General features: G+C 36.2%; 1 protein-coding gene across 1 annotated transcript; it reads right to left on the bottom strand.

Annotated features, from left to right (window-relative positions):
* Positions 1 to 1,524: 1,524 nt before the first annotated feature.
* LOC129228332 (uncharacterized) lies at positions 1,525 to 19,644 on the bottom strand. Its single transcript, XM_054863011.1, has 4 exons — positions 19,456 to 19,644; positions 8,237 to 8,335; positions 3,133 to 3,250; positions 1,525 to 1,583 (listed from the first exon to the last, which is right to left on the bottom strand). Exons 1-4 carry the CDS (start codon positions 19,642 to 19,644, stop codon positions 1,525 to 1,527), a joined length of 465 nt encoding a protein of 154 aa, XP_054718986.1.
* Positions 19,645 to 24,024: the final 4,380 nt, after the last annotated feature.

Here is a 24,024-nt window from a genome sequence, read left to right on the forward strand (position 1 = left end):
GTCAGTTTGCGATTACAGACACCAGGTGCGCATGGCGCTGAGGGACCGCACAGCTTCTTCTGGTTGGCGTGCTGAATGGCAGCAGGTCGTTTTTTCCGACGAATCCCGCTTCAATTTGTGGCACTATGATGGCCGAATTCGTGTCAGGCGCTATGCCGGTGAACGGCACATTCCGGACTGCATTATCGAACGCCACAGTGAACGAACACCCGGAGTTATTATCTGGGGTGCCATAGCATATCATGGACGATCACAATTGCTACGAATTGCGGGCAATTTGAACAGTACCCCATACATAAACGAAGTTTTACAGCCCCAAGCTATTCCTTTCCTGCAAGGATTGCCAGGGGCGTATTCCAGCAGGAAAATGCCCGTCCACATGTCGCCAGGACTGTCAAATCCCACCTTGATTCGCAGCAGGTATAGCTTCTTCCTTGGCCTGAATATTCCCCGGATATGTCACCGATTGAACATGTGTGGGATTTCGTTGGGCGGCGTCTCGCTCGTGATCCTCGTCCTTTTGCTTCGACAGACGAACTTTGGTTGCGCATACAAACAATATGGAATACTCTTCCTCACGCAGATATTCAAACTTTGTTTCACTCCATGCCGAGTCGTGTAGCAGCTCTTATTGCGGCGCGTGGTGGCCACACAAAATACCAATTTCTATCTTTTTTATTGTTTGTTTGGTTTGAAAATGTAATCGTTTATTTGTACCAAAACCACGCAACTATGTATTAAATTTCATTCAACTATAATGCTTCTTTCATGGTGTTGCAATTTTCACAAACAGGAGTGTAATAAAATGTTGTTAGAAAAGGATCAGTTACACTAGAACTCTCAGTTTGACGTAAAGCAAAGATTTTTATTTTTCAAATATATTATATGATGCGATACTAATTAAATATATAACATTCCATGAATAGCGCGGTTTTTTAATCACATTTTACATTATTCATTCTTTGTAAAACAAATAAAAAACAGCTCATCCTAATACGTTTTTTAACTTCCAGAAGCAATTGAAATGATGATATCTAACACACCACTTGATCGTGCGATTTCTAATATAAAATATCGACTCGAAAAATATTACGCAAGAATGGGTTTGACCCCTCTCCCCCCCCAAAGCAAAGGTCTACAGAGATTTTTGTAACCCCCTCCCCCTCGGGACCCTTACGTAATTAATGAATGGCCCCTTATCATTCCAAAACAGATCCTAGTGCATCTATACATTGATAGTAGTTACTAAAGTAACAAATATTAGTTGGAAATTGAATGTTGGGAAAACAACGTTGTTCAACCCTTCAGATTCATTTTGCCAATTTGTGTATGGTCACGTTGTTTTTGTATCAAATCGTTTACTTCTGCAAGAAAAGTTAAATTTTTGGACTGATACAGGTACAAGGAAAACTCAAAAGATACAAGAATGGCTTCTGAGAACTTTCTCAAGCTATCACGAGCGGCTTAGATTCTGGGTTCTGAAACAAAGTTTTGGGAAAGAAAAATTTAAAAAATACATTCAACTTACTCGCACGGCTGATTGTAGATATCGGCTAACAATGTACAGCCATCATCAGAAACATCTGAAAAAATAATTTACACGTTATCTTTTTTTTTTTTTGTCACTTCAGTGCTGGTTATACAGCAATAACGATAATAGATAACTTTGTCAAAGACTATCTGTATAAAATATGTTTCATTGTAGCTGAAATTTAAATAAGAAGTCACAAAAAAGGAGAGAAAAATCTTTTAATTGTAATTATTTTTATGTTTATATATGCTTAATTTGTTGTAATCTGTCTAAATTTGACGTTTATTCCATTAATTTTCACCCAAAATTATTTTAGTTTTTGAAACCTTACCTGTATGTTGACTTAGCCTGCTGTGCACCATTTAACGTTATGCTTATGAATTCCATAAGCATAAGGTATTTAAGGTAGTTAAGGAACATAGAAAGGGATATTTAAGCGAGATCACCAAAAGTAAGCATCATTATTAGTAAATTATTTTTGGCGCCAAATTTGGCGAATAATTGCCAAATTTCACCAAGTTTGGCGACATTTAGCGACATTTTGAACTAAAAATGTAAATAGTCTCCACCTTATAAATATAACTTAATGGATATCCCCGTTTCTCCAGAGTATCCTCATATATATTCACTGACTGTGTAACGCTGACGTCACCAACAATAAAACATTTATAACCAGAAACTCTCCCGTCAAGGTATGACGGGTGAAAATTGCTTCTACATTTTAACGAAGCAATTGCCTGTTTGGTGATATTTTGATAGTCGAAATTTTAACCCTAACTCCAGTGGAGTTAACCCTAAACTCCAATAGTAGCGTTCATAGTTGACCACTTTTTCGTTTCTTCATTCCCCTGAAAAGACACAGTCTTACCAGTAAAACAGTTAAGTTACCGGATCGAGTTCAGCCTTGTCACAATGAAGCCTTTCCCTGCATATTAAACATTACCAAAACACATTATCAGATGATCATGCCGTGGCACGAGTTTCATTGTTGAAAGATGCGCGTTACTCGGATATATGAGGATTATTATGCATGATTTAATGAATTGAAAACATTTAAACCCTAGTGACCTTTCGTTGAAGCATTCGGAGTTCCATTCTACCATTTTAGAAAATGGGACGTTTCAGTATGCGCGTTGTATTTTGGGTCAATCCATATAGGTTCGACGGATGGCTACGCTCGACCTTTTTCCTTTCTTTTTTTTTTTTTTTTTTTGAAACTTATATCCCTAAAAGCTGCATATAAAAGTTTGCGCTGTGTTTTTGCGTATTTGAATGTAAATACGTGCTTTACCGTTGACTTTTACAATGTTAAATGATCTATGCCTAATTGCTATGAATATTTTGGCAATTGTTAGCGATATTTATTGTATTTATTTCTAAATAAATCTTCTGTGTGTTTCTTAAAAAATGTGTCACCATTTAAAGAATTTATTGAAGTGTATCGAACTCGTAACACTATCATTGTTCACCGTTTGTACATTTTCGAACAATGCACTAAAATGGTTTCACTTAAACTGAACAGTTTTAATAGCATAATCATACTAGTTTCTTTTATACATTTTTTTCGTCCATTGGTATAGATAGTAAATGATAACGCTTACTGTTGTGGTCTTCCACATCCGTTTTGCAAACATTATAAGTATGAGGATAATCAATCGTTACAGGTATGCAGCCTGCATTTTTGTAGCTCGAATTTACTCTACATTCTTGAATAATTCCCTAGAAAATAACAAAAAAAAAAAAAAAGAGATTAATTTTCATTACTTGTAAAATTACATTTATCACAATATCAGAAGGAATTGAAATTAATTGGTTAGACTCTGGGCAATTCGTAAAGTTTTTTGCAACATTGTGAAGGCAGTAATCCTCTTGGATTTTTTTTTTTTTTTTTTTTGATTCCTTTCCAACGGTTTTGAGAGAAAAAATTGTTAAAAATTTGAAATTCAAATGGTTTCTTCTTGAAACTAATCAGCGCGTTATTTCTTCAACTTTTTTTCTTGGCAAGACTTTTCATGACTGATAAAAGTTTTAACAAAATTGCATGCCCTAGTATTTAGTGGTATCGATTTTGATCAAAGCTCCCGTATAATTCAGTTCTTAACGCTTCCTTTAAAACTTTCAACAATAGACTGAGTAAATGATGTCTCCATTTCTCTTCCTGCGCTTCCCGAGATGCTACCGTCCCATTGAATGAGATAAATCGTCTGCTTGGTCCTACATAATTTTTCTGCTCTTTCTGAAAAATTCTTTCATGCTTGTTTAAAAATTCCAGGTCTTTCTCGCATTAGTTTGTTTGACGATTTCTAGTTTCGCAATGAAAAAGAGCTGTACACAATGAACGCGTTTTTACTTCGAAGGCCATTCCACGGAAGACGGTAATTTTGTCTCGCACTTGACGCTTCATATATTTCATAAAAAATAATAATTTAAGAGGATGATGAGCAAAATTTTGTTGCAAATCACAAACGCATGTGTGACTTCTTAAGAAAAAACTTTCTTCAAAAATTATTTCTTTTTTATGAAGTATAGGAACCGTCACGTGCGGGACAAAATGACCATTTTCAATGGAAGGGGCATATACATATTTTTTTTTCAATGATTTAAGTATTTATTTGTAAACGAATGAGACATGCTTCCTTTACGCTGGAACCATAGCTTACAAAATCTACAATTTGTTTTGTCATTGATGTATTAATAGAGCAAAAATATTAGCTTATTCATAAGCAAGTTACCAGAGGTTGACTTTAGATGTCCCGCACGTGACGCATGTAAATAAATTTTATTTTAAATAACAAAATTGTTTAATAAAAATATAATTGTGTCAGAAGTATCTTTGTATCAAATGTAAAGATTTAAGAAATCGCTTACCCCTGTATCATTAAAGTATTAAGAGATATGACGAAATGTTAATGAAATTTAAGCGTATTTTTGTCCCGCATGTGAAGATGGAATGGCCCTACATATTATTACAATGAAATTTCTCTGAGCGGCTACCCCACCGTTCCGCAAATTTCCTACCATTCAGAGTCCGCTGTACAAGGTTTTCGTTAGAGTTGCAATAATATAATTGCTATAATACATAATATAGACAAGTCTAACACGTAAAATTAAGTTTAAAACCTTTCTGAAGTGGAATTAGTATATTATTTAATTTTTGTTTACATTTTTCGAGGAAAGGGTGCAATTTGTTACTTTTGTTTTCACTCTTCGCCAATGATTGCTTTCAAATTCGTTTTCCAAATCAAAATGTATACCTCTAACCAATTTATTTGTCATTGTATCTAGATTTCCGATGACTTTATCTGATCATCCCAAAATTAATTAAGTTGGAAGTCAAGTTTGATGAGGATTACAAAACGTACTAGTAGATCGTCAAAGACCGAATGCTGGCCTGAAAGGCATAAAAATGTTTTTTTTTTCCTCTCAAAAAACGTTAATAATACACACAGCGAACTGATAAGTTAATTTGAACCAACAGCAAATTAATATTAGATTTGATTTTAAAACGCGCTTTTTCGCCGACTCGTTACCCAGAAGATGTTTATATCAGTCGGCACTGCAATTATCAAAGCACTCCAGTGCTGTTCCGCGCTGGAAAAAAATCGAACTCGTATTCTATTTATTCTATCTTCGATTTTCCATGCTCCTATTGCCCAGAATTTCAATACGTTGTTCGAGATTCATAAAAATGACCTTCGTCAGTGTTTTTTGCAACCCAAATTACACATATACACTGACCAACTAATACAATAGCACAGGGGTTCTCAAACTTTTTTTACTCGCGGCACCCTTTGAATATTTAGAACTTTGTCACGGCACCCTAGTTCATCTCAATTACTTAAGGTAAGTGAAAAAAATCTTTAAGGGGTCTAAGGTCTCTTAACCTTCAAAATTTTCAATTTTCTTGAAAAAATATATGTTATGCATAATTTAATTCTGAACAATTTGATACCTTATTTATTACCATACGCAAAAAACTTTTCAAGTTATCGTGAAAATGCGTACACTTTCCCCTTAGAGATTTATGTTAACAGCAGCTGTTTAAGCCTCTTTTTCTCAGGTTGCGTTTTCTCGGGTTTCTCATTTTGCGCGCATGATATCTCAAAAAGTTTCTTATATATTTCCGTAAAACTTTTTGTGCATGCTTTTCCGGTTTATTTTTATGATCTGAACTAAATTTGTTTTTTTTTTTTAAATGATTTAATTCTTTTTTGAAATTTTATAAGTTTATGTCAAAATTTTGATGGAAAATATTTTTTTTTAATATGAACTTTTATTTTTAGTTAAAATTTAGGTTCAGATCTTAAAAGTAAGCCAGACAAACACGCATGAAAAGTTTTACGGAAATACATAAGAAACTTTCGAAGATATCATGCGCGCAAAACGAGAAACCGGCACTTGAGAAAAAGAGGCTTAAACAACTGCTGTAAACATAAATCTCTATGGGGAAAGTTTACGCATTTTCACGATAACTTGAAATTTTTTTTGCGTATGGTAATAAATAAGGTATCAAATTGTTCAGAATTAAATTATGCATAACATATATTTTTTCCTGAAAATTGAAAATTTTGAAGGTTAAGATACCTTTGACCCCTTAACAAAAACAAAAAAAGATTGATTGATGTTCTCATTTATAAAAGATAAATTAATTTAAATTATGGCTTTTTGAATTCAAATTATGTTTTTCGCAATCACGAGTGTGTGTGTGTGTGTGTGTGTGTGTATGTGTGTGTATGTAGGCGTGTGTGTTTGTGTCGAGGCATGAGTGCGTGGGTATGTGTGTGTGTATAGGTATGTGTATGTATCCGTGTGTGTTTGTGTCTGTATGCAGGCATGAGTGTGTGTATGTATGAGTGGGTGTTTGTGTCTGTGTGCAGGCCTGAGTGTGTGTATGTGTGTGTGCGTGTGTGTTTTTGTCTGTGTGCAGGCATGATTGTGTGTGTGTATATGTGTGTGTGTCTGTGTGCGTATGTATGCGTGTGTATGTTGGATATGGATGCAACCTGGAGACGGTTTTGGCCACAGGAGCAGCATCGTGAGGCCGGTCGACGGTGGTGCTGCAGAGGGAGGCGGGGAAAAATAAAATCATAGGACATCAAAACAGTCAAATGAGAACAATAAGCAATGTGATTGCTCAAAAAAAGGAGGAATTAAACCACATTTGATAACCTCATTACCATCACTTTTCTATTTACTTCCACGGAGAGGAGAAAGGTCAATCGTCACATTCAGGGCAACTGATAATTGTTATTTTCTGTTTTTTTTTGTCACTCCTGCACATATGTGCAGCATACGCAGGATAAGTACCTCTACCTGATACTCCGGTGTCTTATTATAAGGACACTAGCATGAAAATAAAACGAACATGGTCTTATTGACCGACAATTTTAACAAATCGCAAGAAAAAATGACGGCATAAAACGACATTTTTTTCTTTTTGAATACATCAACGCTTCAAGAACAATAACTTTTCATACTGGTAACCTACAGTGATTCACGTAAAACAAAACTTACCGTAAAATGAGGTCAGGTAGTTTTGACATCACGCTTCTATGATGTCAAATATTTTGCTACACTGTTGCCAGGTGATTAGAAACTGCTTGTTGCACTTTACCATCATCAGTTAATGTTTCTGATCACGATAAAGTCCCGATCTAGCAAATTTTTACTAGGCTACATTAAACAATGAGGGAATGACCTTATTGGTTCACATGACCTTATTTTGCACACCCACCACAAAAATATATATTTATATCATCGACACTTCACAGCACCCCTCGCCTCTTCCTACGGCACCCCAGGGTGCTGCGGAACCCAGTTTGAGAACCCCTATGCGAGTGTCATTTTTACTCCAAAACTATTGGAATTCGTTTACAGTCAATAAGATCTTGAACTGAAATTCTTATTTGCTATAAGCCTCCTTGAACTGAATGGATGTGAATTAGAAACAGAAAGTGAATACATTTTCCTGAGAAATTAGAATGGACGCATCCACTCGCCAGCCGTTCAGAAGGGTTGGGGGGCCGTTGCAAGGGGTGTTTTTAAAGTTAAGTCTGTGGGCTAAAAAATGGAGAGAGAGGTGGCCTAGGGTGGTTCAAAAATACATGTAAAAAAAAGTTTTTCCTAGATAACGGGACACCCCTCAATATTTTTAGACTTGTAGATAGCAGTATACTGGAAGAATTTCAGCTTCCTATTTCAACTGAAAGAGGGTGCTCAACCATTCTCCCATATTTCAATAGTATGGGGAAGGGGATGAAAAAAATACATTGAACTGAAAAAACAATGCTACTTATTATAATATGCACTAGTAATATGCATATACGTGCATTGCAATAAAATAATTATTTCCAAAAAAAAAAAAAAAAAACTGGGGAAATTAAATGTTTCTAAATTTGTGGCATTTTCTATGATACGGCTAATGTTAAATCACGGGGTCGTTGAGCACTCTCTTAAAATTTGGGTAAGAAGCTAAAATTTTACACCATAATACTATTAGTAAGTCTAAAAAAAGGGGGGTGTCCTGGACTCTATCGGAAAAAAAGTTTTTTTAAACCACCCTAGGGTGGCCGTTTAAGACAGGTGGCTGCTCAAAGAGATTTTAACTGTACAATACATAAATTTGTTGCGTTTTGGTAAAATCTGGTTGAATGATTGATTGATAAAAATGAACTGAATAACTGAATGCTAGAAATATCGTCTCACCATCTGGTCTATCGGAGCTTCTCCTCCTCGCTGCTTCCATATCAACATGTAGTCCGTGCAGTTCGTTTGATAGGGCGTTGGTAGGAGGTGACTTTCTTCCTGAATTGAATTGAATAAGAAACATTTGAAAACTAATTTATCAAAAGGGAACATATCCATTTTCCAAAAATGTTCAGGAGATAAGAAAAACGAATTACTTTAAGAGCAAAACAGTTTTATCAACTTCTCTGACTACAGAATTGAGCACAAAAGCACAGCAAATCATGGCCCAGAGTAAGAAATGTTTGTGTAAAAAAAACAAGGAGATATTGCCATCTTAATTTTGGATATGTGCAGGGCCGGATTAAGCCAGCACGGGGCCCGTAGCAAATGTTTCCAAGGGGCCCTCGTTTTTGCATGATATAGTAAACAATAGAGCTCTTCTTCATGAAGATGGGAAGTGCACTTATAACACGCATGAATACATAAATGTGGATATAATTTTAGAGCTTTACGACGGTTAGGACCCTCTTATGTTTGCTCCTCGCCTTCCCGTTACTACACGTTTTCAACTTTTAATTCCAAAAACGCAATGTTTGGACGATATAAAGGGAGGGGGGTCCGGGGGCTTACCCCCCGGAAAATTTTCGATATTTCAGTACTAAAAACTCACTTCTAATGACCCCTGGTGATATTAGAAAGAGAAGATACGAAAGTCATCATTTTTAGAAACTGAAGTCAAAGAACGCAATTGTATCCTATCTTAGGTAAGATCAAAGGAAAAAATTTGTGTTCACAGCGACTCTCTCCAGGCAGTTTTTTAAAGTTGAAGCCTTAAATAAAACAGTAGATTATCCTTAATGATGTTGTAGAAAAAGGAAAGAGCGATGTTCAAGGAGGTCCCATTAGAAAATTTTTGAATGTATTATCTCTTATTAATCAAAAAACACAATTTTAAGCAAAAAATCTCGAAATTGTACATTCTGAAATGGTATTTGTTTTACGTTCTTTGGTGATTTTGGGGCGGAGTTTGCGAAAGCCATCCCCGGGAAATTTCTCGAGAGTGAAGCTGTGAAAACGTGATAAATAGTAGGCCATCGGGGGTTACGTTTTGGTATGGGATGGGGTTCAGGCACTCTCCGAGGCAACCCGGAAAATTTTCGAAGCTTAAGTCTTAAAAGTAAATTTTAGACCATTCTTAACAATGTTGGAGGGGGGGGAGAGGTACACTCCCATTGAAATTTTTCGAAGTTATAGTCCAAAATACGCATTTGTAGGCCTTTTTATTACACGACGTTATAGGACGGGATCGAGAGCTCGGGATTAGACCCATGAAAATTTTTCGAAACTGAAGTTCCAGAAAGCAGTTTTAGCGGGTTTTCGATTGTGTTAAACAATTTTCTTCCTGAATTTTTCTGAATGTCAAGTTCGAATTTTTCGGCTACCGGGCTACCTTTGGTGATGCAAAAGAAATGGGTTAGGTTCGGGGCATGGGGTGGCAGCTTTTTTGTTCCCCCCCACTCGGAGAAAAAAATTAAAAACGATATTTAAAGTCTTTCTTCTACTCATAATTATTTTAATTCATTAAAAAATAATATTCTCTTAACAATTTATTTATTTCGCTCAACATAAGTGTAAGTCTCAGAATCTTTTTCTTCTCTTCTATCATGATCTCTTAATTTTGCTCATTGTTGTTTACAGTGGGGGCTTGTCTACGGGCTCGTGTCGTGGGGATGGGAGGGGGGATTTTGAGGGTGACAAATTGACATGAAGTTAAAGTAACCAAAGAGGATTTAAAGGATGACTAACAATTGCCTTTTCAGGACTCCAATTTCTAAAGCTTTAAGAAGAAAGCCATTTTCAAACAATTTCTGCGTGGTAACCCTTTCCCCTCTCTTGTCTAACATTGCCAAAAAGAGCTTTGAAATGTGGTTTTAGGATTTGTGCATTAAGAGTTTCAGCATTTCCTTCTCTAGCTATCAACAAAAATTGCTTAAATTTTTCGACCCCAAATTCCGAAAAATTCCGGAGAAAGCCCTTGAACCATCTCGATTTCAAAATTTCAGAAAAATTCCAAAGGAGAATATCCACCTACTTGCCTAACTTCTCAACATTCGGGGAGAAAGGCTCCAAACCACCACTCTTTACCTAAAGCTAAAGATAGCCTGCGTCTTGAAATAATTCAGTTTCTAACATTTTACGAAGCAAACCCGTATCCTCACATCCCTGATAACGTCTCCAGTGATAATCTAAAACCGCGTCAGATTTGTTTCTGGGGGAGTTCCCTTTCTCAAATTTTCCCACATAGCTTGAAATTTTGTTTTCAGCTATACCACGGGACGATCGCTCAAACCCTTTCCTCCCAAAGACAACCTGAAATTGACTTCAGTTTTGAACACAATTTCAGGAAAGAACCCCTTCCCCTATCCTCTATTGTTATAAAACAACCTAAATTTTCTTTTTTTTTAGGTTTGAATAGCTGAAAGTTTTAGGACCCTTACTCCCTTAAATTTCTTAAGTTACCTTAAAACTGACTTCATTTTGAAGGAAAAAAAATCTAGAGAAAACCCAATTCTCCGTTCTCCAAACATTGCTTAAAATTGTAATTTTTGGTCAGTTTTAAAACTTTTCTGACCCAACGGAGCTTTTTCTCCTTCCACTAAGAAAGATTAACTAAAATTGCGTTTTTAAGACTTCAATTGAGAGAAATTTCCGGAAAGCAATCCAAAAAAAAAAAAAATAAGATTTTTAATTTACCTGAGTATTTAGAAAAGCTAGATCTAAATAAAAAGAGAGTGATAGAGATACATTTAAACAGATTAAAGTGAGGAAAGAAGTTTTTTTTTCTGGAATTTTTCTCATGGCGCGGGGCCCCCAGAAGCGTGGGGCCCGTAGAATTTGCTACTTCTGCTCTATGGCTAATCCGGCCCTGGATATGTGCCCTTTTGAACGAAAACCTGTATGTTGAAAATTCCAATTACACCTTTGCTCATATTCTCTTATCGAAGTACATGAACCTAAAAGTAGTGGATTAAAATTTGAGGATTTTGGACATGTATTCCTTTGAATCTGAAAGTCTTCGTACTACAAATTCTTTCAAGATATGTCCCCTCCTCAAAATAAAACGTGCAGAGGACGGATTTGTTACCTTTTGATCAAAAAACCACACTTTACCCTTAAATAAAATAGGATTTTCCATGTTTGGATTTCTTGAGAGTAATTGATTTGATGAAGGTCATCTGAAAGATTTAGAAAATGTCATAAAATGAATTTTTTTTTAAAGTGGATATATGTTCCCTTTTGGTAAATTACTTCCCATTTACTCTTTCAGTGTAATGACATAATGGTTTAGTTTGCATTCAACTTTTAAGGAAATTCAATACCCTTATACGCATAATGCTAAACTTAATGCACCTGTTTCTCAAAAAGTTTTAACGATAGAAACTCTCAATTTTCGCTCTATTTTCAACAGATATATCAAAGAGTTTACTGAAAAGAAATTTTAAGGCAATTTTAGTTGATTCATAATTTCTTAAATTTTACCAATATTAAGCTTTTAAAGGGAAAAAAAAACTTCACCACTAAAAATCCCGAAACGTTTCTGGAAAATAATAGGCAGCTAATATGCGTAATTTAATGATGCCAGTAGCATAGCTGGCATAAGACAGGAAAGTTTCCCACTAAAAGTCAGTAACCTTCCAGAAATCAACCTGGAATATTTCTGAAGAATTCAGAAACCTTTCAAATAAAAGTCGGCCTTGTTTCAGGAATGCATCAGGAGATTTCAGAGAAAATTAGGATATGTTTATAGAGTAATAGCTTTGCATCTTTCTGATTTACCCAGAGAGCTCCTAAAGCAAATATAGCCGCATATAATTTAGAATTGCAAGTGATTATCAAACAGCTTATTTACCTGCAATTCTTGCAAAGCTGAATAACGAGACTGCATTTTGCCCTTGTCAGAGACTCAATCAATCTAAAGAACCGTAACTAAGTTGAACCCAAAACATTTAAGAACTAAGCTGAATATATTTTCACGCAGGTAGATAAAAATGTTTCCCACAATAGTGAGAAGTCTGCGTTCATAGAACTTGTAGCAATTCAGGAAACTTTTTGACGAAGATACTAGATTTTCACAAGAAATGGAAGCTTGTCAAATCCTGGAACGTAGCTCCGGGAATAATTTGTGACGATTTGGAATTTTCTTACGGTGAGTTTTTGACCATGAAAACAGCTGTTTAGGAAAAAAATATGAGTTCTAATGTAGAAATTTTACTTCTGTGTAATTATAAACATATAAATCAAATGTGGTGAAAATAACAGAGCAATATGTCAAGAGTAGTTTCCTAGAAAAAGTTGCATGAGTTTTAAAAATGGAAGTCTAAGAAAATCGCGTTTGAAATTTTGTTGATCGGCTGATCGCACATCTGATTTTTATAATATTTAAATTTAGCTCCTTTAAATTTACATAGAAACAGGGATTCAAGGTCCTTTGAAAACTCTTGATTAGAATATCTTGTTTTGAATAAATAAAAACTAAAAACTTTTTTTTTTTTTTGGTTTTGGGTACCAACTCTCCTTAACTGATGAAAGCGCATCTGACTATTTTAACTAGTGATGCTCCGGATATCCGTATCCGTATCCGCGGATATCCGAGAGAAAATAAAGATCTGTATCCGTATCCGTTACTTTTTTGGCGGATCTTAAACGGATCATTTCTATTCTAAAAATTTTTAAATATTTGAATAAAAAACTCTTAAATTCCGTTTAAATTAGGTTTTATTGACTATTTAAATTATAAGGTAACATTTCAGAAACCAATTTGTACCAGCTCCCCTCCCTTGCAAAAAGGAAGGGGAAATATGTTTTAAAAAAGTCTGCATCGGTGTGTCTTTTTGTGACATCGTAGCTCCTAAACAGATGAACCGATTTTGATAGTCCATTTTTCGTTCAAAAGGTGACTTGATCGAAAGTGTTCTTAGCTTGGCCTCGTTTTTGTAGAACTTTAATTACCGGATATATTAATTAAAATCCGATTTAACGTTTTCCACAATTATGGTAGTAAAAATTTACCCGTACGTTAAAAATGTTAGCTCTAATTGAAAGAACGAAGTTTTCTGCGTTTAATATTTATTTAAAACTTCCAAATTATATACAGTAGGAGCTATAATCTTGTTAAGTAAATTTTAAATGCAATTCTAAGCCTTTATACGCGTGATTAGTAGCGATTTCATAGTCGGAAGAGAAGGAGAAAAAGCTCAATGATTTAAAATTTTTACCTGCTGTCAGTTCATATTTGTTAACAAATGTGTGTTCTGACCCGCGAAATTCATCTTAAAATGAGGTTGTCTCTCTGGGACATGTTTTGTTTTTTTAATTTTTAATTTAATATTAGTTTTTGTTATTGACTTGGGGTTTCTGTTATTCTTCATTTTCGTTTTTCTCGGCATCCTTTAAAAAAAGTGAGACTAAATTCTCTATTTACTGTTTGTAAAGGTGTTCCCGGCTCTGTATTTCGTCGGTCGGAGAAGTTCGGTGGAATGGGTCAGCGCTGCATTTATGCTGAAATAAAATGTGAAAAACAATTTCTAGTCTGTCCAGTAGCAGCTTTACACTCTTGCTCCTGTATACTACATCTACTGTATACTACATCTACCGAGTGAGCTAGAAATAATTTTTCCCATTCCATCTCAGCATTAATGCAGCGCTGACTCATTCCTTCCAACGCTCCCTCAATTTTAACGGAGATTTCTTTAAAGAGTAAATCATGGTCTTGATTATATTTTTGCCGCAATTGACATTTTTTGAAGAAACTGCTATTATTCTGACGGGAATACCTTTCGTAGCAAATTTTACACTTGGATAGTTGAATTGGCTAAAAAAAAAATTGAGATCCGTATCCGTGGATCTACTTTTTTAACGATCCGGCACATCACTAATTTTAACTACAATCAGATTATTAAAATGATCTAAAGGTGAACCGGCGGCGGCCATTTTGCAAGGACGGATCCAGAAATTTTTCAAGGGAGGGTCGATTGATTTTTATTACTTAATTTTTACTATATATACTGATTTACAAATATTGATCACAAAGGTTTTGGACTTTAATTCCGAAAAAGTTCCCAGATAGGGTCATAAACCAAAACCTCCCTTTTCCCATTCACAATAAAACTAGTCTAAATTTGCGTTTTTTTTTTTTTAAATCTTCATTTTCGAAAAATTACCGGTGGAGATTCCTTCAAGGGAGGTGCGATCGCCCCTCCCTTGTATCCGTCCCTGCCATTTTTACACTTAGGGGTCATCCGCAAATGATGTCACGGTTTGAGGGTAAGTAGGGTTCTTGAAATTGTAAGTTTGTAACTAGGGGAAGGAGGGGAGCAACAAGAAGTGTGTCATCACACTTTTATTAGAATAATATGATTGTAAATAAACCGTGTGACATGGGACAAAGGGGGGAAAGAGGAAATGTGAAGTGTGACAATTTGTGACAAAGAGGAGAGGGAGAAGGTCAAATTTGCTGCAATGTGACAACATTTATGAACATCCGCTTAAATGGGCTGCCATTTTGGTGACATTCGAGCTGGAAAGAGCTCATTTTACGTGAACACAACTTATACAATAAAAATATTTCATTGATAAAGAAGTGGTAAATCTTCAGGCACCTTGAGATGCATAATACAACTTAAATCTTTAAATGCACTTTGAATTACATAATAATGAAACACACTGTTCCTTCGCGAGTGATACGATTCTTCAAATCCCTTTTAAAGGCACTTAACCCGATACTTATTCTAAGGATCGAGTAGATAATGGGATTTATCTAAAATTTGTTCATAAAAATGTACTAGGAACTAAACTTTAGAGCTGATAATGATTTTTGCGATCGGAGCATATTTGAACTTATCTTATAGTCCAGGGGTTCTGAAAGTGGTTGCCGCGCCACTCTTAGGTGCCACAGGCAGAAGGGAAGAGTGCCGTGAAATGGAATGGTATCAATGTATATAATGTAACAGAGATAGGCTAGGGTGCCATGAGGAACTGTTAATTCTTCAAAAGGTGCAACGAATCGAACTAGTTTTTGAACCTCTGTTATAGTTTATGTCTATGTAATGAGAATCGGCGTGTTAAGGCGAAATAACCTTCCCACTTTTCACTTCTGATTGTCATGGTTACGGCACCATGATCTTTTCCCTCACGTTACTTCTGCAAATGTTATGAGTTGCAGAAGCAACAAGGGAAAACGTTCAATGGGCCGTAACGATGACAACCTGAAGGGAAAAGTGTGGAGAGTGGGAAGGTTAATTCATCTAGACGCGCCGATTCTCATTACATAGACAATAGAACGCCACGTCCCGACAGCTGAAACTGTTCTTCACCTGACACATTTAAAAGCGGGCACCATATTAGAACATGATTCTAGACAAATACATCACATTAACAAAACTGACCTTGCACTAAGAGCATTGAATGCCGGTACAGTGCAAAATACGAGGGCAGCACAGAAAGTAAGAAACGTTTCGACATAAAAAGAAAACAAACTCTGCATAAGAAAAAAAATTATTGTATTCACCTGAAAGAGCGACTAAATTACTACTTTCCTCATAGACACCATATAAATAGATGCACTTATCATAGCGGTGGACAAGCGTAGAAATTCCTTCATCATAGAGTTTTGCTGCCTGCGATCTCAGCACGTCGGGTGTGACGCGCCCCGAAGCTCCTCGTCGACGTTGTCAAAGCGCTGTGTTGCTAGCCAGTTTTTCATTCTTTTAAACAAGTGAAAACCTCTAGTTTCAAGATCGGGAGCATTGCGTGAATGAGGTAAAACCTCTCCTCTCATCAGCCTTTCTTCATTGTGCACGTTAGTTTGGCCATTTTTAAACTGAATGTTAGTTTTAAGCTCCTTCTCTTTCATAAGACAGCGATGTAAGTACAGGTTCAACCTTTCGACGACAGACAGTAATCGTAAAACGGAGTAGTAGTTGTGTTTTGTGCAAAAGTGGCTACTAAACCATTCAATAACTCAAAATCTCATTTGATCGACTTACACCACTTTTGCTCTCAACTGCTCAAATGACAAGGATCTGAATTTTGCCTGTATGTGTGTATGCAATAGACTCCGCTCACTTGCGGTGTCTATAGTTGGGGCAAACCTAACCTGGCAGAGTCGTGATGCTGTGATTAGGAACTGTGCAGCCTTCACAATGTTGCCAGGTTACGTTGGCCTCAACTATAGTTCTCAACGGTCTATGGTTAGAAAACCATTAAAAATGCTTCATAACACTTCATTTAGGAGGATCAGGGGGGGGGCATTTTACCCCCTCCCCCTCCCGGGCTTTGGGAAATTGATGTATTCACATATAAGTGCTCATGGTTTTGGTTGTTTTTCAGTAACCTTTGCATTGAGTGCACACCCTTTGACCCCCTTTTCCCCGGAAAACATCGAAATGACGGGTCTGCAGTAACCTTGGCCAATGGGGCTTAGGGTGGTTCAAAAATACATGCAAAAAAAATAAGTTTCTCCTAGAGAACAGGACACCCCTCAATATTTTTAGACTTGTGGATAGCAATATACTGGAAGAATTTTAGCTTCCTATTTCAACTGAAAGAGGGTGCTCAACCTCTCCCCCATACTTCAATAATATGGGAAGGAAGATGAAAAAAAATGCATTGAACTGAAAAAACAATGCGACATATTATAATATGCACTAGTAATATGCATATACGTACATTGCAATAAAATAATTATTTTCAAAAAAAAAGCTGGAGAAATTAAATGTTTCTAAATTTGTGACATTTTTTACGACTAGTCGACCCGTGCGGAACTCCGCACTGTGCTTCGAATCGTTTCATAAGGTATTTCGCTCTTTAAGAATTTCAAAGGAAGAACATTATGAAGAAGAACCGAAAAAAAAGTAAGCGCAGAAGAGAAGGCATGTAATTTAAAGACATCAGTAACAAAACCTCGTTAAATACAACGTTGTGATAATTTGATCATCGCTCACCTTTTGGTCGTACATATTTTCAATTCAAATATAAATATCATTAAAAGTGTGGCTGAGTAGTGACTCGTGAAAAAGCAATAATTGTACATGTAAAAAAACAGGTTGTGGCAAATACAGTCCTGCCCATGTGAGCATCTGACGGGAAAAAAAAAAACATTAAAGAGATATTTATTGGCACGGATTCGAATTGGCGCCATTCTGATTAACAGCCCGACACCCCCAACAAACCTAGCAATTGCGCCTTCTATTTCGAAAGCTATTCATTGAAGGAATGCGTAGTAAAAACCAGCAAAAAAGCTTTTTGCCAAAAAAATAATAATAATAATAAGATCATGCCTCTATGTTTTGTCATTAACCAGCATGATACGATTTAAAATTATTCAAAAAGCATGGAATTTGATTAAAGAATGACGAAGATCTCACGTAGCGATCGAAACAAACATTCTAGAGAAGTAATAAATTAGATTGAAAATAAGTGTTTTTATCTTTGAATATTGAACTATTTCACATGGAAGGTTGCTTTATGAGTTACGGCTTAAATGCCCGCACATGTTTCTCTTTTAATCGAACACTTAAAATTCAAAACCAAAACCAGTTGAACTGAGTCCGTTTTTTAAGTGTAATTTTTCGAACGTAGACAAAATGTATTTTTTTTTTCAGCAGAAAGCAGAGGAGTAGAAAATGATTTCTTGCTAATGAAGTTTATAATAATTTTAATGCTTTATATCGTATTCGCGCGAATAAAAAATTAAAGGTTTACTGGGTGAAACTCGTAGTTTTAATTTGGCGTAGTATTTTTTCATTTGTACAAAAGGTCGAACACTGCTATTAGAAACATCTACATTTCAGCATACAATGAAAATGTTTTTCTGCACAAAAAAGATTTCCTTTAGGTAAATCTAATACTTTTTTATGCTTACATTATGCTGAATGGTCTGGATGTAGTCAAAGCTTAAAAAAAAGGAAGAACACTCTTCGATTAACAGTCAACTTATCCGAATGATAACTGTAGCCTGCATAAAGGAGTCGAAACACCAAGTAGCATTCCCACTGCATTTATTTTATTACGTTTGTATGTTATGAGTACATGTAATGCGTAATACTAATATAAATTTGATATTATATATATCGGACAGCCCAAACTTGCCCGAAGTTCAGATAGTTTATAGCCGAACGCTCTACCGAAAAAATCTTATCAATTTAACCGAACAACTAAGTCCAGTGCTTTTAAGCTTTATTAAAATATGAACACACACACAGGCTTTTTTTTTTTTTTTTTTTTTTTGCCAAAAGCGACGTAAAAAATGGAAAACTGCATTAGAACTTGGCTTTTAAAAAATGCATAAGAACTACAGGCAGCATCAAGGTTTTGAAACAGCAAAGGGGCGTTTTCGAAAACTTTTTTTAATTGTACAAAGAGTCAAAAACTCATTAGAAGAATATATATTTCACTATACAATTTATTATTTTTTCAGAACAAAAGACAATTCTATTGTAGTCTGAAATCTTAAACCTGTTACTTATATTTTCGCTAACATTATGCTTTAATTTTCTTACCAGAGCCAAAGCTTTTTAAAAGAACAAAAAAAAAACCTTACCATTGAGAATCAATTTAGCTTCATGTTGAATCAAGTTTTCGTAACAGCAAGGAGCCTTCCCATCTCATTCATTCTATTCCTTCATAGCTGTTATTCACTTAATTAAGTGTTCATGTAATGCGCGATATTTCTCTTAATTTTTTGTTGCAGATTGTCCGGACGTGGGCCCGAACACGGATTCTCCTGGTTACGAAGAGAACGCTCTGCCGATCAAGCTATTCAGCTCTGTCGGTCATAGCGCAAATTAAAGTTATAAGTTTAACCGAAAACCTCATTCTGGTTCTTTAAAACAGGTTTTTCGGCTGAGAAAAACAATTTTTAGACCGTGGGTCTATTTTTCGTCAGTAGCCAGCACCATAAGCTTTAAAATAAGGCGTAAATCAAAGAAATCGATCAAGAATTGAGAAAAATCTGGCGTAGAAACCAAAAACAGGCTACAGAAATAATATATAAGGATACGGCTAATGTTAAATCAAGGGGTCATTGAGCCCTCTCTTAAAATTTGAGTAAGAAGCTAAAACTTTTACAGCATAATACTATTAGTAAGTCTAAAAAAAAGGGGGGGGGGAGTATCCTGGACTCTAGCTGAAAAGAAGTTTTTTTGAACTACCCTAATGGGGCTATAAGTTGCACTCACCATATTCAGTCGCAGCTCGTACGCCCTTCCACCCTGATAGGTGGTCCCTTCCAGGTAGGGGCTGGGCAGGAAGTAGGGCGAGTGGACGGCCATCTGGACGGCAGGGTTGGTCGGAGGATTGAAGCGCGGCAGGATCACTTCCTCTGAAGTCTCAGCAATTCGAATCGGAGTCCAGGAATCGGGGCGCATGCTTGCATTCAAGAAGATTTGAAACCGCATTACTGGGAAAAGGGTGAATTAAAACTTTTTTTTTTTCTCTTGAAGAACAAAATGTTTCTTAATCAAGGTTTTCAAACTCAAAAACAAAATATTATCATTTTTTATTGCTATTTTTTACGGCTTGCAATTTGTACGTACAGACCTATACAAACGTATGAATTGCAAGCCGATAACCTCACTGGTAAACAAGCACAGATGGTCATGGATGGGACATGTTCTCAGAATGCAGGCAATAGACCCAACAAGAACTGCTCTCACGTGGACCCCTCATGGCAAGAGGAAGCTCGGGCATCCAAAACTAATCTGGCGTCAGATGGCCATACAAGAAAGAAATGCCTTTGGTTGGCCAAGCTGGGGGAGTGCGAGGGAGGCGGCATCAAACCGTTCGGGATGAAATGCCACCCTAGCGGCCTCTTGCGTCACTAGGCGTTAAGAGAATAAAGTCAAATCAAGTAATTTTTAACTAGATAAAAAAAAAGCAAGAGACATTACAATTAAAATTAATAACTTGCGGAATCCCGCTGTTCTTCCGCATCTGCACCCTTACTACTAGCTATTCTTCCAACTTATTAAAATTGAACTCTCCATTCGTACGTTTCTTCGCGTTTTGAACACGGTCATCTATAAGAGTTGGTCAAAGACCACAGAAATGAGCTGACAAGTGAAGAACTCCAAGAACTATACAGCCAAGAACTGTACGAAGAATTTCTTGTCGTCAGAAGTGGTTGAAGAACTTTCTTTAGATGCGGAGGAGAGTAGATTGAAAGGAATTTCTGCCGTTTGCAGGTAAAGTGTAGTAACTGCAAATTTTCCTTTTTCATTATTTTTTGTCATATATTGTACGTTAGTTTTTTGTCAACCTTGTTTATTAAGTTTCCACTAAAAAAAATCCAAAAATAAATGTCTGATTCCATTATTTCACTATTGTTAGTATTGAATCCAACACACGTTTCTTCAACTATCTTGGAAACATATTTATGCAGATACTGCCCTTTACCTACCCAAGACAGATTTCGATTGCAGAAATTAAATATCTGTGTCGCCACTGGAAGAAAACACAGAGAGTGGTGGAAAATGGCATCATGGCAAAGCTGTGATGAACAGGAGCATCAACTTGTTCAATGACAATGTTATTCATGAAATTCACCGCCAGCTCAGTCAATTCCAGCCGACGACTGCGGTTTCGTGCTTATTAGCACTCATCAGCCCGGCATAGGAGTGACTGTGCTGTAGGTGGAAAACCTCTTAAGGAAGCTAAGAGTGCCAAACAAACTGGTAGCTAATACAGAATTAGCACTGACCGGACAAGTGACCGAAGCAACGGTTCGGTACAACTCGAATATGGAAGGCAAGGCAGGTATATTCAGTAAGTTACCGCCCTATAGCCAGCTCAGTCAATTCCAGCCGAGGACTGCGGTTTCGTGCTTATTAGCACTTATCAGCTCGGCATAGGATTGACTGAGCTGGAGGTAGAGGAAAACCTCTTAAGGAAGCCAAAAGTGCCAAACAAACTGGTAGCTAATACAGAATTAGCACTGACCAGACGAGTGCCCAAAGCAATGGTTCGGTACAATATGGTTCGGTATTTCATGTATTTCTGCCTTAGCCCTGGCTATAGGGCGGTAACTTACTGAAGACAATGTTATTGCTTAAAGACAGGCGATATTGGACGTTTACGCATGGGACACGTTTACACAGTGCCCTTCTTTCAAAACAAATCATAACTGGAGAGCCAAAAGTCATAACAGATTTGGATGCTGCTCCCTAGCAAATATTCTCACAAGTTTTTGAGCATTAGTTGAGCTTCGGTCCAGCATGCAGAAAGAATGATCGGTTTTTTACCAAGTTGAGTAAATTTTGTGCTGAACATTTTGAAGCTAATTGTGAATAAATAATATTTAGTTAAGAAAAAACAAACATATAAAATCAGCAGAATTTTATCCTTTTTGAGAATTTCATTTGTATGAACTGAAATGTTATTAAATTTTGTTGCACGTTAAAAATAAACCCAAATTTGGCGATGGGGCAAGTTCACGCGTTGAACGTCGGAGCACCTCTACGATCGTTCTTACTGTGTCTTACTTTTTTTTAACGTGCTGCTGACAATTTTTTCGCTCCAAACTCTCTCAAACATTTTCAATATTGTCCGGCTATTTAGTTTTAAAAATTACCATTTAGCTTTTAATTTACACATTCATATCTTACAGCTTACAATCATATAGTGCTGTCTTCATGCCCCTTCAGCTTCAACTTGATACACTATTCAGTCTGTAATAAATTTGCTTTACTTTAGCGATGGTAAGACTTTATGTTCAAAACACTAACAGAACCATGTTCGGTGTCAAATTAAATATACGTAAACGTGCCCCGTGTCCGGGGCACGTTTACGCAACCGACTTGGACTCAAGGAATAATTTTTTTAACTGTTAAAACCACAAGCTGAACAACAACTGAATACACAAATTTTGACTCTATTAACTGTTTCATAAAACTGCAATGTCTAAAATTTCCTAAGTTAAAACATAAAAATTAGAAAATTCATTGAAAAAAATCTGCGTGAACGTGCGCCGGTCTATCCTATTGTATATTTGTTGCTTTTCATATGCCTAACTAAGCAATCGTCTGTGGTCTGGAACGGATTAATCCAGTTTACAATATCGTCACCTCAGAGCAACAGTAGGATATCTTAGTGTTATTACAGGGATTAGCTGTCTTAGGACTGATCGAACTGTCTTCCGGACTGAATTGTGTACGAATAGCGACATTCCATTGTATTAAACAGTTAAGTATTTTAATTTGTAACCAAGAAAAAAGGTTTAAAATCAGGTAAGAATATAAGAGTAGGGTACGTCATCGCGATAAAGCAGGGCCATTCCAAGTGACGGTGTGGAAGATTTAGAGTATCGATCGCAAGCCAATCACGAGTATCGATTTTTGAAATCGATACTCGTGATTGACTTTGCTTGTATATTATCATGCACCTTGATCTTCTGAGTTAACCATTTTCTGATGGAATCAACTACATGATTAATATCGTAATTAAAATATGGTGACGCTGCAAACTGAGTCTAATATTTCCCCATTTCACTTTGTTCACAATCCTTTCCTTAAAATTAGGTTTGGCTAAAGAATAAGAACCTTGTCTTTGAGAAAAAAAGGCAAAAGAACAATACGAACTCGCTCCTTTCGGAAGACTTGCTCGTCTGCCATTAGGGTTTCTCCATAACGTATAAATAGAATAGCAATACTGAAGCATGTCCTCTTTGGTGTAAAAAGAACCCATTACGTTTTCCAAACTAGAAAAGGGAAGAAATATTTAGTGAGTATGAGTACAGTGAAATTGATGGAAAACAGTGAAATGCAAAACCGTTGCTGGAAATAATCTCTGACGTTTCGTTTTTTTTTTCTTTTACAGTGAAAAGAATAAAACAGATCAAAAATATTTCTGATACCTCAAATTGAGGAGATACTAATCAAAGTCACACATGTTCATTCTAAACGACTTTTGAGAATTCACGAAAAACATATTTAAAGGTAACTTTTTATGGAAAAACCTATTTATATATCTATATTCATTGATTTCGTCTCATTAATATTCCTAAAAGAAAGCTTTCAAATGTATAAAACCAATAACCAATAAAATGTATTTAAAGTTATATCTAATGGACATGTTTTTCTTTGATTAAAATCGTAATGGACGTGTTTGCATTTGAACGAATTAAGAGCCTGAAAACATTCATAGACGTCCACCATAACCTCAACAGCAAGTAAAGCTTGACTACGGAGAGATAGCGGATGACCGAGAAGCGGAAACATCATTTGTAACAGGTTGTTATTATTTTGCAACAGATAGGATCAGCGAGAACGTATCTCTTACTACTCGCAGCTTTCTGACTGATTATACCTATTGCAAATGATACATATGTTTCCGCTTCAAGATCACCTGCCATCTCTCCGTGGTCAAGCTTTAGCGCAAACATTGACAGTGTGGATCAGCTCCAGGTGGCGTGACCTAACTGGGGGTCTCCTATTGGCGGAATGGACAGTTTGTTTTTGGGTTGACATGTTCCTCTTCGATTTCGGACTTGATTTAGTTTTAAAACGGAATTTAACTATGACATGATTTTCTTTTACTGAAACAAACAATACATTGTTGTAGGAACCATCTTGTAATGTTTGAATCATCTGCTAACTCAATTTGTGTTGAAACTAGACATGGGTGGTATCTCATCGATTAATTCTTTTCTTATAAAATGATGGAAATTTCGGCTTAGAAATACGAGGACTATTCAGAAAGTAAGGAACCTTTCTGGAATTTAAAAAATAACTAAGCACAAGATTTTTTTTTAA

This window comes from Uloborus diversus, chromosome 8, assembly GCF_026930045.1.
Source record: "Uloborus diversus isolate 005 chromosome 8, Udiv.v.3.1, whole genome shotgun sequence".
In the NCBI taxonomy this organism is placed as follows: domain Eukaryota; kingdom Metazoa; phylum Arthropoda; class Arachnida; order Araneae; family Uloboridae; genus Uloborus; species Uloborus diversus.

Coding starts and splice junctions, on each gene's coding strand:
- LOC129228332 (XM_054863011.1), bottom strand. CDS start 19,644: ATGCGCCCCGATTCCTGGACTCCGATTCGAATTGCTGAGACTTCAGAG. Junction 8,336..19,455: donor ACGAGCTGCGACTGAATATG/GTGAGTGCAACT, acceptor AATTCAATTCAG/GAAGAAAGTCACCTCCTACC. Junction 1,584..3,132: donor GGATGTGGAAGACCACAACA/GTAAGCGTTATC, acceptor TTATTTTTTCAG/ATGTTTCTGATGATGGCTGT.